Genomic DNA, 18276 nt, shown 5'->3' with positions numbered 1-18276 from the left:
CATTTGCATTTAGGCAGAAGAGGCTGAGATCCAGAGCACTGGATATAGGACCTTACTATGTAGGACTACCCCAGTACAGTTGTATTTGAAGTTTATTTGTTTTTAAATTAACTGACCTCTAAGCTATTTGAAGAAAAATACCCTTGACATTGTGCTATTTAGTGGTTTCCATTTATAATCTAATATTAATTGGCTAAACCCACACTCCCTTAGGGCAGGAAAAACTATTTTCCATATCTTCAGCATTCTTATTTTAGTTCTCCTTGATATCACTTTATACCAACATAGGAGGGATAATCTGATTGATTAAGCTTAGATTAAAAATAATGGAAAATATTTCAGTTGCTTGTGCTTAGTAAAATACCAGAGTGAATTGGCAGCCTTAAAAATATACCTTATGATAAGAGATCTCAAATGTTATCTCAGAGTCATTTTGTTTGCACTACTGGGACTGAGAAAGGAAATGTGACTCATTCTTTGTTAGCTGAGCTGTCCACCAAGAATCAAATTACACAAAAAGCAGGGTTTTGGAGGAGTTAGGCAGAGGCTCTGCTTTCCTGCCTGGACACACGAACCTGTTGAGAGCATTGCACATCTCTATGGTGACGAGCACAGACAGAGCCATTGTCATCGGATACGGGGACTCGAAAACCACGCAGTCGACCCCGAAGAAATCTGGATTGTCCTCTTTGCACTGCAGAAAATGGCTCTGGAACAGAACAATGTGAGCTCACTCCCACAGCTTGTTAACTTTGAAAATTGTAAAACAGGCAATTAGGCAAAAAAAGCAGTATTATAGAAAGAGAAGTTTCTACTGTGACTCTCAAACCCAGTGCTCATAAACTTTTGCCCACTTCAGGAAAAATCCCCTTTAGGCTTTTACTTACAAGACAACAATTAACCCTTCAAATTGTTAGAAGCTCAGGTATCCAACCCCTGAGCTTTACTATTAAGACTAATTAATCATGATCAATTTTACAGTAACAGGTCTGAAAATGTCCAATTATATAAATTCCTGCAACCTACCAGTTTTCTACAGTCATTTCAAGCATGAAAGCAGCAGGTAAAGCATGAAAGCTCCCCTCTCCCCCCAAAAATATTAAACTGAGCAAATACCAGCTGGTAAAAGGAAACTCTTGGACCACCATCAGCAGCAATAAACCACCAAGCAGCAGCACCCACTGTGGCAGCACCAACGTAGCCTGGAAGAAAACAAAGTGCTTTTCTCAGCACTGTGAACTGTACACAAAACAGGACCTCACTTGCCACACTTGAACTTCTACCTCAAGACTTCCAGCACTGAAAAAAAAATAAGTTGTAATTCACGTCTTAAGAGTTTATTTAAAGGAAAAAAGCCATTAGTACTCACATCCAATAGCCAGGTAACGGAAGAAGAGCCACCCACTGATCAGGGGCTCTTTGGGGTTGCGCGGGGGCTTGTTCATGATGTCGAGGTCGGGAGGGTTAAAGCCCAGAGCAGTGGCAGGGAGACCATCAGTCACAAGGTTTACCCACAGCAGCTGGACAGGGATCAGAGCTTCAGGAAAACCCAGGGCAGCAGTCAAGAAGATGCTACAAAGAAACCCACCAGTTACAAGCTTATTTATGTAAGTCAGTCCTTTAAGGTTTAAGCCTAAGCCTGCAGCATCACTTCTGTTCTCATACAGAGTTCTCCACTTCGGATCACAAGCTGAGTATTCAAAATCAGAAAACTAAAACCATATCCAAGAGCAAACACTTCTAACCACTAAAGCATGTAAGCTTTGAAGCATTGTCTTCTTTTGGTAGCTTCAAAAATTGAAGTTTTCGCTTTAGGCTTGTTTTTCCCCACTCTGCTTGTCTGTATAGGTAAATATACACACACACACACACACACATATATGGATAAAGGCTTGCAAGCCACTTTCTAAAAGACATTTTAGCTCGAATGACTAAGCTTCATTTCCCTAGATCACTGCTACTCCCTGCAGAAGTTTAATGAGCATGTAGCTTTCATGGCTCCAAGGCTGTGTGAATAAATAGAACAGACACAGGGGCTGCAGCAAGAGCCAGATGAAGGATGGCTTTAAAGTTGACAAGAAACAAGGTAAGACAATTGCTGTGTTTTATTCCACTCTGGGAGAAAGTCTGCTTTGATGTAAGGGCTGTGAGGAGATCAATATTGACATTCTGCTACCAGAAATGCATTCTGTGGTGCTGGGTCCCCACTGCTCCTCACAGAGGAACACATGTTTAACCTGAGGTTAAACAAACATCTAAGCTATGCCTGTGACTAAGTTATCTGAAATTTCAGATCTTGTAATATTTGATTAAGGGTTTTGTTTTCCTGTTCTAGAGAATTATTCCAATCATAGAAATAATTGGAAAGCATTACCTACTGAGCTACAATATTCTATGTTACACAATGTCAACTTCTGTGGCCAGCTACAATTCTTCTCTAAAGACCAGGCCACAAACATACAACTCCCACAATGATCAATCACCTGGAGAACCTGTTCCTCTGGTTTTAGTGAGAAATACTGAAGTAAATAACCAACAGAAGACTCCACCATCACTACTCTAGTTCAAAGAAAAAACGGATTTAAACCTACCAAACAACCTCCCCAACGTTGGAGGAGATCAGGTACCGGATGAACTGCTTCATGTTGTTGTAAATGGCACGTCCTTCTTCCACGGCAGCGACGATCGTGGAGAAATTGTCATCTGCTAAAACCATTTCAGAGGCAGTTTTAGCCACTGCAGTGCCAGAACCCATAGCAATTCCAATTTCTGCCTTCTTCAGTGCAGGGGCATCATTGACACCATCACCAGTCTAAAACGAGAATTCAGAGTTGAAACAAAAATTAAATAAATAAGGTGGGGACTTATGTGAAGGGCCAGAAAGGAATTTTGCACTGGGTATGTTTTGGATCCTTAAAAATCACTAAGTGCAGAACTATCCCGAGGCTTTAGAGTTTAAGGATATGTGGAAACAAGTGTTTTCCAGAATGGGGCATTAGTCTGAAAGGGCCTAATTAGGGTTTAAACACAGTGTTTGCCTTTCCAACCGAGGATCAGCTCCATCACTTACCATGGCTGTGATCTCATCGAAAGACTGGAGAAACTCCACGATCTTGGATTTGTGGGAAGGCTCCACCCGAGCAAAGCAGCGGGCATGGTGACAGGCATCTCTCTGGGCAGCGAGCGAGAGCTCATCGAACTCCCGGCCCGTGAAGGCTTTGGTGGAAACGTCCTCGTCCTCCACAAAGATCCCGATGCGGCGGCAAATGGCCACGGCCGTGCCCTTGTTGTCCCCAGTGATCATGATGACCCTGATGCCAGCCTGTCTGCACAGCTTGATGGATGAAGCTACTTCAATCCTCGGGGGATCCAGCATTCCCACACAGCCCACAAAGGTCAAGTTGGTCTGGAATGAGACACACCAAGTTTTAGTGCAAGATCCTGGAGATTCCTCATCTGACAGCAGTGAAATCCTTTTGCTTGCACTTTACATCTCTCAGTGTAGTGAGATCTGTTTTTACTCCTTGGCCTACCTTTCCAAACATATTTTGCTTCAAATGCACTAATTTTCTTGGTTAAAATGTGCTCTAGTTGCCAGCCTTGCAAATTCGACCTGCAAGCATTGAGTCTTTCGGTTTTGTAATCAGTGCCAGGAGCACAGAGCACAAGCCAAAAGCTCTCATGCAACTGTTATTTCCCTCCCTCTAAATATCAGATACAGATTTCATTGGAAAATTACAGAGCAGCAAAGATGATAATCATGGATTGAGCCCCTGCAGCTGACAGCACATTGCACACAATGGCAGGTATGTTCCATCACAAAATCCCCAAAGAGTTCTTGCAGTTGGGCAACCACTAAAGCTGAAACCACAATGCAGTTTCAGGAAAATTTTTCAGAGTCAGTCTCTGAGAACAGTTGAAGGAGTTATGATCCTGAGGACCTGTAAGTAAAATATTTCAGTTTGCAGCTGGCTTTTTATCTTCCACCAGCCATCAACAGTTTCTTCTAAAACACAAAGTCTCTTCCTAAACTAAGTGTTCCCTCCACACGTGTGGGTAACTATTGTGTCTGACATCAAAAACAGCCAGAAAGAGAAAATTCTCAGATGTAACTTCCTCAAGGAATAATCAGACATAAAGAGTTCCATTCTCCGCTTTGGGAGAGGGAGAAGTGCCACCAATCTTACCTCGTAGTTAATGAAATTTGAGGAGTCCTCCAGATTCATCTCCTCCTTTTTGGGAGGATTGTCGTGGGTCGCCAGAGCCAAGCAACGCAGTGTATCTCTACCAGTTCCCCATTCCCTAATGACTGACATTATTTTCTGCTTAATTCCTGGGGTTAATGGTATTTTAGCATTTCCAACACGGACATGTGTACACCTGTCAATCACACCTTCAGGAGCACCCTGCGGAGGCAAAAAAAAAAAAGAGTTATTTAGCTTAATAAAACCCTTGCTTGCTTAAATTACAAAGTCCTTCCTCCATCTTCAAGCTGCAGTTCGTTGTACTATAATTTTTAAGTGTTGTGCTGCTTTGTAGCCATCCCACAGCTCCAGTTTTTCAGGTGAGGAACTGACCTTCACAAACATCTTGCTCATGGACGTGCGGCTCGGCTTGTTGGGTGTGCAGTAGACAGACATGGACTTTCTGTCTCTTGAGAATTCCAGAGTGAATTCTTTCTTCATGAGTTGTTTTATCACCTTAAAAGAAAGACAACAGCATAAAAATGCACGTAGATAATACACACTACAGACCTCTGTCCCAAAACAATCCCAGATCACAGATCACTCACCGAGTTACAAGCGTTGGCACGTTCGATTCTAGAGAGTCCTTTCAGATCTGTGTCAAACACATTCATCTTCTCCACCAGGCAGGTAAGTGCTGTTTCTGTGGCTTCACCAACCTTCTCATAAACTCCCTTAGCCTTTAGTTAACACAAAGCAAACAAAAACACAGTTTAAACCTCACCTGGAACCTACCGGAGACAGAAGTTCAAGTTTCACAACGGAAAAAAAGAAAGGCTTAACAAGATTTACTGTGGCTTATGAAACAAGCAGAACTATTTTTAAAGAGCAGCTTTGAAGAGTATGATTTGTAGGAATTTGAAGCCTTTGCTCTCAAGAGCAGCAGAGAAAGATGTCAGTACTTTTCATCAAGCATTTAAGTCATTATGAGATGCAGCAACCCTAAGGCAGAGAGGCAAAGCAAGAAAGCAGCAGGAGATCTCCAAATTACAGATTACACTTGCTGCTGCATTTAGTTCTCTCAGGATTCAACAAACAAGTAGTTCTCAGAATTAATACTTCAGAGGACCTAAATACTCTCCCCCCATGATTAGAAGGGGATTTACCACAGAAAGGCACTACACAGATGAGAACAAACATCCCCATTCTCGCTCTCCTGTGTTCCAGGATATGTTCTTACCTCATTGTAATCCAAAGAGGAATCATTGCAGAGTGCACAGATCGTTGCAAGTTCCACAAGTCCATCATACTGACTACATTTAATGAGTTTGTCATCTTTGTGCCTTTCCAGAGGGAGAAAAGGGGGAGAATCAAGTTAGTTATTTAGTATGAGCATCTCACCTTTTCCTCCAGTGACAGTCACACAGAAATGTGGAAAAGAGCTCAGTGAGGAGGCACAGGAAAGCAGGATTAGAGTGTGTGCAGGGCTTGGAGGGGAGTTCCAGGAAGGAGAGGGATATTGTTGGATACCTTAGGAGTTTAGCTGTCTTTCTACTGCATATTCTGCACATTTACTGCAATGCATGAAGTGCATGCACTGGGCAGCTCTAAAAGCAGATTTCACCTTTTAATTTCTTAAAATTCAATCTGTAATATGTGAACCTCCTAAACCAGTGAAAAGCCAAGTCACTCCACAACACAAATTCCACTAGAACAGAAACACCTTCCTAGCAGTAATACACATTCAGTGATCAGTATCTCAGGTCTTCAGAGAGAGGGAAGGTACAAATAAGAAATAACTGCTTTGCTCTCACATTTGGAAACAGTTAATAAATTAATTCCTTTTCTAGAGCACTACCATACTTCTATAGTAAGCATAAAAGAACCAAGACAGTGTTCAATACTGTTATTTTCCCCCTACCAAAATCAGCAAGACAGAACTAATATGTAACATCTTTTCTTAAAGCTCTCCAGGAGGGAAATAAAAGGCCTGATGGTGGAAAGATGTGGATCACTACTCCATAAGAATCCACAACACAGACTATGACATGTCCCATTATGTAACCTTTTGTTCAGTTGTGGTGCTGCAAACAAATTCCAGTATTGCGTAACAAAGCACATGAACAAAATGAGTCTTAAGAAAACAAATATGGGTTTAGCATTTCATTTTGTATATGATTCAACAGCCATAAGCAGTGGCTTTGAAGTGTCAACTCTTTAACCTTCTCAGCAGCTCTTGGGTTGTCACCTCATCTATCCCAGATAAAACTTCCTGTTTTCACCTGTTCTGAACTCAAAGAACATACTGGAACATCCATTACTTGTTGATGGGGATTTTATCATCAAATTGTTCCTCATCAACAATTTCTGAAGACTGGCAAATGCAGAGTCTGAGGTGCTGGGATCAGTTCTGGATAAAGGAGGGTTTTTTCCTTCCAGCTTCAGGCTTTTCAATTAGCTAAAGATGAACTCATTTGAAGGTCAAATGCAATCTCTGCCAGCTTTTGGTGCAGTTCTTAATTACTGTAAATTTTGTGCTCTCAGTTTGCAGTAAGCATGTGCTGAGACACAGCAAAACTACTCCAAACTGTCTGACAACCTCTAACATCCCTGGGAAATAAATCAGCACGAAATTCTGGGTTTTCTGTAAGATATATTTGTTATTTTATGTGCTGAATACATCTTAGAGGAGCATTACATACCAAATATTTTAAGAGTAAATGAAAAATTTCTGATTTAGTGCAAAAACCACTTAGTGGTTATGAAAAAGAACAGGCTGTGGAAAACAACAGTGTCTGAAGTACAAAGTAACACGTGTCAGAAACAGTCCATATCTGGAGCAGGTCCTGCTCTGGGGCAGTGCAGTGGAACAAGTGCCTCTTAACCCCCCAGACACCATTTTCAGTGAGAGTTTGTAATCCAAGGTGAAGTCAGTCACTTAAAATCCCTGCAAAGCCCCTGATTTAAAAGCTGTCCATAAAGGCAGAAATAAATCAGCCCTAAAGGTTTGAGAGTTCAGCTGTGTTTCCTCTGACAGCCTTTCTGAGGCAATTTCCCTCTCACAGAACCCTTTGTGTAGGTGAATGCAGCGTGTTTAACATACTTGTTCACATTTCCCGACTCCAGCAAGTAAAAATTGAACATTAACATATATTGATGTCTGTCTTATTATACTCAACATCTGCCACCACACTATATTTTATTATTTTGTTTATCTGGAGCTCTTGTGAGACCAGATAGAGCTCAACAGTGTCTGCAAGGTCTGGAGTGTCACCTTGCCTGAAATGAAAGCATAAGCTTTTGACAGCAATTAGCTTTGAAACAAAAAAGAGAATTGGGGAATTAAGAGTCCCAGCTGCTGAGAACACCAGGCTCTTAAGTGCTATGGAAATTAAACAGATAATCACAATTGAGATGGGTGAGACTGCAGGAGGCAGAGGCAAATGGGAAACTGCACAAGGCTGAGATGTTTACAAGAACTCAATCTAAATTCTCTTCTGCAAGTAAAACTGAAGCGATAAGATTAAAAACACATAAAAGACTGACAAAGTAAAAGGAGCTGTAACAGCCCAGTCAAGAAGCAGAGCCCTAAAAATTCCTGAAGCTGTCAGGATGAACCACCTACCTCACTAGTAGAGACTTGCAACTGATAAAGTAAACCAAACCTCATTCCTTTCCTAAGGGACTGGTTTAGCACCAGCTCAAATACCAAAGGCTGAGACAAACACACACATCTTGTCAAGTAGAGATGCACCAATAAACTACTGAGGGCAGGGGACAGGAATTTACAGTAAATTTAAGAATTAACTCCAACACATTCAGAAGATACTTTAGAAAAAACAAATTCCACCTTCTCCAAGGCAGATTAATTAGAAACACTAAGTTCACTGATTGGCAAAGTCTCACCTCTTCAGATTTATCCAGTTTTTAAATAAAAAAAGTAAACTTTTTAAAGTTTACTTTAAACTTACTTTAAGTTTACTTGCTTTAAATTTTGAAGCACTGGCATAGACAATCTCAGATCAGTAAGATTTCAGTACAATAAATCCTCTCTACCCCTAATTAATGTTTATATTATCAAAGGGTCACTGCAATATTGGAGGCTGTATTAAGCAAGTTTCATGAAGGTTTACTCTTCTAGAATTTAACTTTGTTTTCTGTTAATTCCTTTTCTCCCAGCCCTTCAGTGTGTACTCACTGGCTGATCTTTTGTTTATTAACAATTGCTATTGAGTATCACATGCATCACTTTTCAAGACTAAAGTAATAGTTAATGCATAAATAGATAAGTATTTAACTTCAACAGAACACTTACACTTCTCCCATGGGAGCATATGTTGAACCAGTTACAGTAAATTCGTTGAGGGAACAGCTGTCTCCTTCTACTCTGTCCAGGATAAACATCTGAAATTAGAGGGTTAGAATTGTTACTATCTTTGAACAATAATTAATGCAAGAGATTTAAACAGGCCTAGAGCAAGGAGGTCCAAGAGGCAAGTTTAGGTTGAATAAACAAAGCAGACAAAATCTGATACTCTGCACTTCGATTCCCCCATGTTTGAACAGCTCCATATTTTGCAGCACCAAGTACAGAAAACAGCCCTTCTGCTTTGAAAACTGCCTTGAGACACAACTACAGCCGAGCTGAAAAACACAAACTATGTGCACTTCACTTCAGCTGTGGAGACTTCTCACACACCACTTGACAATCCTGACTATACCCAAACTCTTCCTAAGCTTCACACCTGTGGATTAATTCTCACGAAACATGAATTATTTCTCTTTGAAACAGCAGTTCCAGTCAAAAGCAGCACAGGGCAGCTTGGAAACTGATAATTCCTGCCAAAGTCAAAATAAAAGCATCTACAAACAGGAGAAGCTGTGAGATTTAAGAGATGAGGATTTAGGCAAGAGCCAGACTATGGCCAGTGTGCCTTAACACCAGCCTTAAGTGAAAGTGTTTCCTCTCCTGGTTTTCTAGTTACAGGGCACTTTATCACATGGTCCACTGGTGAAATGACATTTTCAAATTAAGACACCAATCTGAAAGATGCTGTTGTATCCCAAGAGACCTGCATCTCACTCTTCCCTTTGTTTCTGGGAGAGCTGCCACATCTGAGAAGACACAGATGAAAACTACAGTGCCCAAAGCTGCCTTACTCTTCATGGCTTGCTGGAGTGGTAGTGGGAAAGATAATTTCTCACTAAATGATGGTGTGTCTTAATGGAACTTCTCATCCACTGGTTAGTACAGGCCATTTTGTCACATCACATTTTAGCAATGTCTTCCCCTCCCCTCATTGTGCTGCCCTATGCTTTAGATGAGCATCCTCACAAAATACAGCCTAATAAAATAAACTTAGTTGTTATAGGATTAGAGCTTTGCTATATTTTTGCAGAATCTTACAGTTAATGTTATTTTGCAGCTGCCAGAGGTTAACAAGGAACCAAGTAACTTGTACTGCACAAGACCTAAAACATTTACCTCTAAATAAGGAGTAGAGCATTTTGAGCTTTTAAGTAAACACAACTTAAATGATGAGTTAACCAGGAAGCCTCCTGCTTTTGGCATCTGCATGATGAAAAAATCCCTGCAAAGACTAGGGCAGTTATGCAACTCTACTGCAAGTAACCTCCTCTGGAATACTGATGAGCAGCTGCTTTGTGTCTCTTAGGTATAAATACTACGATACTTAAGGAAGTAGAACAAGTCACCCACCAATTAGGAAGAAAAAGCCATCAATCACATGAGAATAAAGTGCCTAGGGCTTACAAACTTTGGCCACTGGTGTGCAGTGCTCAACACTCACACATTTGGAATTCTAACCCAATGTAAGGAGACTCTGAACGTTTGATGTCGGAGTTGCTGTGCCACTGAACTTCTACAGTCACTAAACACAAGAACTCAGGGTTTTCTCCATAAAATCCCTGCACAGAAGCACAAACTGGCAACTGAAATGCATTCTGTTAAGGGACTAGCTGTAAAAGTCCCAAAATAACCAACACTAAAGGAACACTGGGGGGAAAGGAGGAGGGGCACAGAACTCATGCTCACCTGAAAATACACCAAACACTGAAGATGACCCTGGCAATGGTGGCAGGGCCAACTGCACCTCCAAGCTGCCACATTAGTCAGACAATGCTGCACATTGAGAACACCACAGTGATCTACAGAGCCACTGGAGGTAAGATAACCAAATAAAGGTGCAGCCACTCAGGAGTGAAAACACCTTTGACTATCAAAGCTACTGCAGTAAATCTACTTTTCTCATACTAAGTTTCTCCACCCATGGTTATCTTTCTCAATTAAAGAGGCAAGTGTTTAACACTACACACATCCTGTTCCACAGTGTAACTTTCTGAAACAGGGCACAAATCACACCAAATAATTACCAGTACCATGAAAGGCTCACAGAACAGTCAATGGAAAGCTGCTTGCAAACAACTTTCTCTTCCATCCAGAGCTATTTCTGGCCATGACTAAATAAGGGAAGAGATAAAAGCCTTCAAGACTCCACAGTGGAAAACTGAATCAAAAGTGGAAGCTTATCTTAGGAAAATAAAGCAGGATTTTGATGAGATGAGAACCAAAAGACTCAGGAACAGAGGAATTCCAGCAATGCTGACTATTCAAACAGAGTGGCTGAGGAGAAGAGGAGAACTAGAAGAACATACCCTGCACACTGACATCTGGTTCGTGGTCAGAGTACCAGTCTTGTCAGAACAAATGACTGAGGTGCAGCCCAAGGTTTCCACAGAGGGCAGACTCCTGACAATGGCATTCTTCTTGGCCATCCTGCGAGTTCCCAGAGCCAGGCAGGTGGTGATGACAGCAGGGAGACCCTCGGGAATGGCAGCCACAGCAAGAGCAACAGCGATTTTGAAGTAATAGATGGCACCTCGGATCCAGGAGCCGCCGTGAACGGGGTCGTTGAAGTGACCAATGTTTATTATCCAAACTGCAATGCAGATGAGGGAGATGACTTTGGACAGCTGCTCCCCAAACTCATCCAGTTTCTGCTGCAGGGGGGTTCTCTCCTGCTCAGTAGCCACCATCTCATCACGAATTTTCCCAATTTCGGTGTTCACTCCTGTTGCAATAACCACTCCCATGGCCTTACCAGCAGCAATGTTTGTACCCTGAAGCAAAGAAAGACAAGGGAAGAGAAAACCTGTAGTCAATCTATAAACAGTTTGTGTTTGGGTTTGTTATAATTTTAAAAAACACCACAAAAATACCCTAAACCACCTTATACAAGTCCAGACTGTGTGTCAGCCAGGATACAGAAAAAGAGGAAGAGGATGACACTGTCCCTGTGTCTGTAGGGAACATTCCAGTGTGGAATTTTTCCTTCCAGAACAGGCTCAAAACAATTCAGTATCGATCTCTCACAAGCAGCACAGGCAAACCCAGCTGCTGAGTAAGCACTATGGATTTCAGCTGCAATCTTAGGTATGGTTTTCCTTTCTCTTTTTTTTTTAATTAAGATTGTATTTTGCCAGATTTAATGCTATTTACTATGGGTAATAGATGTGTTCTCATGGACTCCCTGTGTGAACATACGTTCATGAGAAAGAACAGTTAAATTTTCTACAAGCAGCCTGCCAGCAATAAGAGTTATTTTCTTACCTAAAAGGTATTTAATGCTTCCTTTCCTATACAGTTTTCAATTTTAGCCACACAATACCACAATTTGTGTGGGCATTCTTATCACTCATAAGAACTATTACTTTAGAAAATTAATATAGAAGCACTTTAAAAGCGTGTGTGCTCCAGCTTTCAGGACTTCCTCGTGAAGGACAAAAATAATTTTCCTCATATAGGTTTCATCCAGCATCTTCCCTGAGGATAGCTTTTAATAAAAGTTAATTCTAATTTTTAATTCATTTAGTACCTGGAGACACACATAGAAATGTGTATAGAGAATATAACAAAAGTCCTACAGCTTTTGGGGGAATATTTAAAGTTCTGCTCATTTTTATCAGCTTCAGAATTATTTTACAAATTATTTGAAAATTTCAAAACTTACAGAAAAGAGCATGTTCTTCTTGTCTTGGTTTACAGCACGAGGATCAGGCACAGGGTCAGTGTGCTTAATAACAGACACAGATTCACCTAAAATAATAAGAAGAGACTGTACATGTATCTTGAGTCCTGAGGGAATCAAAAAGCTATAATCCTCAGTCCTAAAATTTTTAAGATGTTAAACTTCTTTCCTCACATGATTTTATTTAATTGCTGAAGTGAAACAAGGAGTTGTTTCAGTTGATCAAGAAAACTGAATGTCTGACTTTTAATGAAAATGGTGTATCTGTTTCTGTGAACACACAGGTACAGGAAGGTTCCTTTTCTATAGAAACAGATGTTTGTTGCTACATCAGATTTCACAAGGTGCTGCTCTCAGCTCCAGTCACGGAGTTACACTGCTTTTGCAAACTCAAGAGAACCAAAGGTTCCTACTTTTAAAAGCTTTTTGCTAAACAGCATCTTAGACTTCAGTTCTACTTTATTAGTCAGGAGACTTGAGCATCGACTTGGCTGAAAACAGAATTCTTTAAAATAAGAATTCCGTTATTTAAATAAAGGCAAGGAATTATTCCCTTTTTATAGATTTCTGGTGGATCATTTCTTCTACTTATTTCAGTTCCAAACAGGGAGTGCCTCCATTTTTTTACGCTAAACATAAGTAAGCTTGATCAGTTCCGTGCTATTCAGGATCTGTACTGAGAAACTTTGGGGCTTCAAGGATGAAAAACAGCTTGCCTATCAACACTGCACTGTTTTAAAATTCAGAGCTAGTTAACATTAATTTATGCCACCAAAACAGGCTGACAGATCTTCATGTTCCAGCTGAAAGCAAACTGTTGGACCACGCTTGGTTGATTCCCAGCTTCTTTCCTATATTCAGAAGTACTTCTACTTTGTTTTGTTTGCAACAAATCTGAAAGGGGCTCTAAAAATAACTCCTGCACTTGAGGGCTGGTACCAGAAAACACATGAATGTGTGTGCACAGAATTTCAGCAAATAAGGCTTGAGTGTGCTGGGCCTTTAGTAACAGCAGCTTAAATGCTGCCAGTATTGCAGAAGTTATTCTCTCCTGTGAGAGAGAACAGAGAACTGGTGCAGAAGACATTTAGTAAGATTTACTTTCATATTTCAGTGGTGACAAGATGTTCAAACCTAGAAGACTGTGTAAACTAGAAGAGAAATTCTAAATTTTTTATATTTTGGTTTCCCACAAGTTACTCGTGTCTGTGCTGGGGGGGAAGGGACAACCAAAAAACCATCACAGGTCTCAGTAAGAATGTTCATCCCACTAAGGGAACACAGAGCCAGTGATGAAGCAACACATTCAGCCACTCCAAGTTACCAGATGAGAACTTTGCTGCATTGAATGCAACAGAGTAATTCAGTAGCTGCAGGCTTGTTTCTAATGGATTATTCAAAATAAACGGTGCAAAGGCACTTCTAATTATGCACACAATTATACAAAAGTCACAGAAATACCTGTGAGAATTGACTGGTCTACCCTTAGAGTTGTAGACTTGATAGAAGTAATTCTTATATCAGCAGGAACCTTGTCTCCAACTACAAAGAAAAGAAAACAAAGTTAGAATGTTGCTATTTGAGAGACTTCTAACCCAGTGAACTATTACCTTTATCAGCCAGAAAAATGACTTTCCAGTAACTGTTCAGACGACTAAAATCACCAACAGCTTATTGCTGCTTTTGTGATCCGCAATATTCCAATTTTCTGGGTATCCAATTTACATTTGCCCCTACCTAATCTCAAAGAAAGAAGCTGTAAATCACTGGGATTGTTTTTCTAATCACATGGCCCTTTGAAAGCAAAGGGAAAACATTCTCAAGAGCAAGATATCCATTTCAGAAGACATATTTATAAACAATCAAAACCGTAGCCAAGGTGAATCAAGTTCCCTTTTTCAGAACAACTGGTCCTGGAGAGTCTTCTGGTTGTTTTCTCTATGCCCAAAGTGAGTCCTCTGCTAGCCAAAGATCAAATTCTCCACATTTATTTATTTAGAAAACTAAAAGAAGTTGTATTTTCCTTTTCTTTGGCACCAATTGTGAGAATAACATGCTTCTGCAAATATGCTCTTGTAATGTTATACTTTGAATTCTGCCAGATGTTTCAGAGTTGGGAGTTCATTTCAGATCACACAGTAGCTTTATTTTTCACTAATGTTGCTCTATTAAATACACCACAAGCCACATCCCAGTTACAATTTTCACTCAACTCTCATGTTTATTTTACCACATATGTTTATACCTTACAGAAGAAAACACTGGAAGAAAAAAATAAAACAAACAACCCACAAACAAATGAAAAAACATCCACTAACAAGTGTTTGAGACACCAAGGTAGATGCTGAAATTTAACAGCTCCTAAAAATGGCAGAGTAATGAATCCAGTTGCCAACTGAGCTCCAGCATCTCCATCATCCCACAATTAATTCTTTTACCTTCCTACTTCCTCTTATCCAGCTTTTCCTAATTTTTAGGAATTTTTGAGAAAAGAACTAAAGCCCCACCATTTTGTGCCTGCTGCAAATAAATGGTTGCAGCAAATTCCCTTGCTAAAGCATATTAATGAGGCTCATTTCTGACTCATCTGGAGGGGTTCTACGTTCTGCATGTCAATATTCCACTGAACACACAGGACTGAACACTCCTGATGTAATTCAGCACTCAAGTGTCAGCTATACTATAAAATAATGCAAAGAAACAAAGAAGGGACAATAACCAGCTAAAGACAGCTGATCTGAGTAGATGGGAGTGTGTGTCCCTGCAGGAAAATTAAAATAAGCTGCAATTCCTCCAGGAACTGCTTATGCAACCAGCAGCAATAATGCACATTAACAAATAATACCATGAAAAACTCGACAGTGGTGTCACAGCCTTGGATCATCCAACCACTCACACCCTGGAGTGGGAAACTGTGGAATAAAACACTGGAGAGTTAAGTGTGACTACAAACATTAGAAAAACCTGCACCATGTGACTTTCTGTAAATTCAGAGAAACTCCAACCATTAAAATCAGCAAAAGATTGTGTAGTTTTGCTTGTAGAGTTAGCCATGTGTTTTTGTAAGCATGTGTATACAAAGAGACAATAAAAACAGCCACAAATTCCCTTTTTGCATCATTATACCATGTGAACACTAATTTAAGCCACAATGCCCTTGAGCAGCAAGAGAAAATAGCCTGAGACAAACGGTGACTTAGGCCAAAAAAGGCAAAACTATTCCAAGTGCTCTCCTGGAGGCTGAGGAGGGTTCTGTGCACACACAGGAGCAGCTGCATTTCAGTCATCCCTGACCCCCAGGCCAGGAGGTGAAAGGCTGTCCATCTGCACCAACATTTCCAAAGAGCTGGAAATCTACAGCCAACTCCTCCACCACAACACTGGGAAAGACTCGATCACTCCACAGCACAAAACATCTTCAAGCATCCAAGGAACTGGACAGAACATGGCAAAGTTTACGAGTGATTTTGAACCTACTTCTGAGCTGCTCTAAGTTGTTCGAACTCAAACACAATATTCCCAATTTCTAAAGCACTTGGAGAGAACCCTCTAATAATTATTGATATTTAAGCATCAGCATTTCCCTGAAAAGTGCTGCTGTCATTATCAATTGCCTGAAGCACCAGAACTGAAGTGTCACATTTATTATGATAGTGCAGCTTTCTAAGTTTATCTCAACAATTTAAGATAAGACACTTTATTTGCTCCCCACCTCTGTTTGAGAAGGCTGTAGTAAAATATTCAAGGCATTTCCAATAGGCAGGAAAGCTGCACATCAGGGTCAAACACGGAGCTATTTTAAGCAGCTCTTTGCAAAATAACAGCTATGACAATAAGTCATTTATTATCTGGAATACACTTTCATGAGCACAACTGAAACTGAATATAAATAGGAAATCATCCCATGATTGATAGGAACCACAGGAAATTTTTAGTGAGCAGTGTAGTGCACATCTTATCCACAAGCAGAAGGCTTTTTTCCCCATGTACTTTAAAACAGGAAAGAAAATGGTGTTTTGCTGTTGGTTTTGGGGGTCTTTTTAAAATTTAATTACATTTCAGTCCACAAAAACAGCAGAAGTATTACCCAAGGCTTGGAAGACAACAAGAACTTACAAGGTGAGTATGTATTTGTGTTGCTCAGTACTGAGCTGATACAATAAATGGATATAATCCCACACTCTGACATCTAAAATAGTCAGTTGCAGAAATATTGTCATCTCTTATTTTCAAAGTTTTTAATTCTAAATAGTCAGTTGATTTCCACAACAGCTCTGAAGAAATCAAATAAGCTGCTTTCAAAACTACCCACATATATGTTCTAAAGTATAGTGTAGTCAAATATGTAACTACTGATTAAAACACCCTTCTAAATAGAACATTGACTGCTGTTTGCAAGGGTGAAAGGAGGTTTTGGTTTGAATCATTACAGCTTTACCCACAGAATCTTTTTATTCATGCACAGAATTTTAGGATTTTAATACTGAGCCTCAGCACACAAAGGAATCTGTTTCAAAACAACCTGGTCCCTGTAAGGGGGTAAAAAAGAGAAATACCCATTTTATTTAATTGTGCGTGAGTCTATACTGAAGCAGACAACTTACAGTTCCCACTCCTTGATAGAAACTGGAGTGGTATTTAGTTGTGATATGAATTTAAAAAGTTTATGTTAATTGTTTTAAACATTCCTTCACTGAAAATAGGGATAATTTAATATCTGAAAATGCTGGGTTCTTCAGCCACCCAACCAATGTTATCAGCCAAGAGTCCCACTGATTACACTCCAGCTTTTCTTCTCAAGTTCAAAGCTCCTCACACTTTATCTTACACTGCTATAGGTCAAGTTCCCTCTATATGAACAGTCATTCACATAAACATTTGATTTTATGTGCAGTACAACCCTTCTTACCAACAGAGCTCGGCACCCAACGAGTGTCTGCAGAGTAACTGAGGCTCCTCAAGAAGGGAGCCTTTAAAGGACAACCCAGGGCACAGATTGCCCCATTCAACCTGCAAAGTTGCCTTGAAAGAGGAAATAATTCAAGTCTCTGAGCCAACTTCAAATATAGAATATATTGAACAGTGTTAGTCCCAATTTAATACTGGGCAGTGACCGAGTCCTACAGTGGAACCATCAACTCATCGCCCCGGTGTTTCACCTGAGCACTGACACCCCTGGAACACTTCACCAGCTTCCAGCAGAGCAATAAAAGTAAATATTTAATTTCAGAATTCTGTCAGAATGTGGTTTGAGACACTCCCTGGGAGACCTCTACAGCCAAAATACAACATTAATGTTGCAGGTGAGACCAGTGTGTGGTTTGAGCAGCCCAGGACGATGGGTAGAAGTGATGGGGCACATATTTTATGAATAATGAAGCTGGAAGGAAAATAACTATTAAAGCTGTGTGGATTTCAGTCCCTGTTATATTTTTAGCTACTAACAAAGAACTTTAGACTACAACAGGATCGTGCTCATCTTTCAAGTCTCAAATCATTGAGACTATATCTCAATATAGTCTCTTGAAATGTATATTCTACATCTTCTAATCAACAGTAAGTTCAAGAAGCAGCATTAACTTTACCCCCAAAAGCCACTACGGTATAGAACAGGCCTCAGAATAAAACTACTAATTTAAATGTGTACTTTGAACACTGATATCAGCCCTATTAACTCTGATCCCTCCCACAGCTGGAGACTTGCTCAGAGGGGATTTACAGGCAGGTACACTATAAAGAGGGAAGAGCTTTGTTTCTTTTTTATGTTAGTGTGTCACAAGAACAATTCCCCTTCTTAGCAAAGCAGGTACCAAGTGTTTGCAAAAGGTCCCTCTCTGTGTTCACTGCAAATGAAAGGAATTTTTCCCATAGAAGTCAGAATGGTTCTTCATACACAATATGTACCTCACACTTTCTTATTGATGTTTGTCATTAACCACAGCCAGTGTCAGCCTGGATTCTGTTATCAGCAGGCTGGGAGTTGGAATTGGACTTTTGCAATAAAGACTATCAGTACAGCTCCAAACTATTCTATAGTCGAACAA

General features: G+C 40.2%; 1 protein-coding gene across 3 annotated transcripts in view; it reads right to left on the bottom strand.

Annotated features, from left to right (window-relative positions):
- ATP2A2 (ATPase sarcoplasmic/endoplasmic reticulum Ca2+ transporting 2) overlaps positions 1 to 18276 on the bottom strand; it is a 45516-nt gene that overhangs the window by 7679 nt on the left and 19561 nt on the right. For all 3 annotated transcript variants that reach the window (XR_003544190.2, XM_027739761.2, XM_027739760.2), the window contains exons 6-18: positions 13694 to 13774; positions 12215 to 12300; positions 10860 to 11324; positions 8500 to 8588; positions 5425 to 5527; positions 4793 to 4924; positions 4578 to 4700; positions 4188 to 4406; positions 3071 to 3406; positions 2592 to 2812; positions 1370 to 1572; positions 1117 to 1202; positions 576 to 709 (exon numbers count right to left, since the gene is read on the bottom strand). Coding sequence is in view for 2 of the 3 variants with exons in the window: in XM_027739761.2 (XP_027595562.1) it covers positions 576 to 709; positions 1117 to 1202; positions 1370 to 1572; positions 2592 to 2812; positions 3071 to 3406; positions 4188 to 4406; positions 4578 to 4700; positions 4793 to 4924; positions 5425 to 5527; positions 8500 to 8588; positions 10860 to 11324; positions 12215 to 12300; positions 13694 to 13774 (2278 nt within the window). In the remaining variant the exon portion in view is untranslated. The remainder of the gene's footprint in view (positions 1 to 575; positions 710 to 1116; positions 1203 to 1369; positions 1573 to 2591; positions 2813 to 3070; positions 3407 to 4187; positions 4407 to 4577; positions 4701 to 4792; positions 4925 to 5424; positions 5528 to 8499; positions 8589 to 10859; positions 11325 to 12214; positions 12301 to 13693; positions 13775 to 18276) is intronic.

The sequence above is a fragment of the Pipra filicauda genome, unplaced genomic scaffold (genome assembly GCF_003945595.2).
Source record: "Pipra filicauda isolate LSUMZ 115617 unplaced genomic scaffold, ASM394559v2 scaffold192_size1418226_pilon, whole genome shotgun sequence".
In the NCBI taxonomy this organism is placed as follows: domain Eukaryota; kingdom Metazoa; phylum Chordata; class Aves; order Passeriformes; family Pipridae; genus Pipra; species Pipra filicauda.
This window is presented reverse-complemented; position numbering and strand designations above follow the sequence as displayed.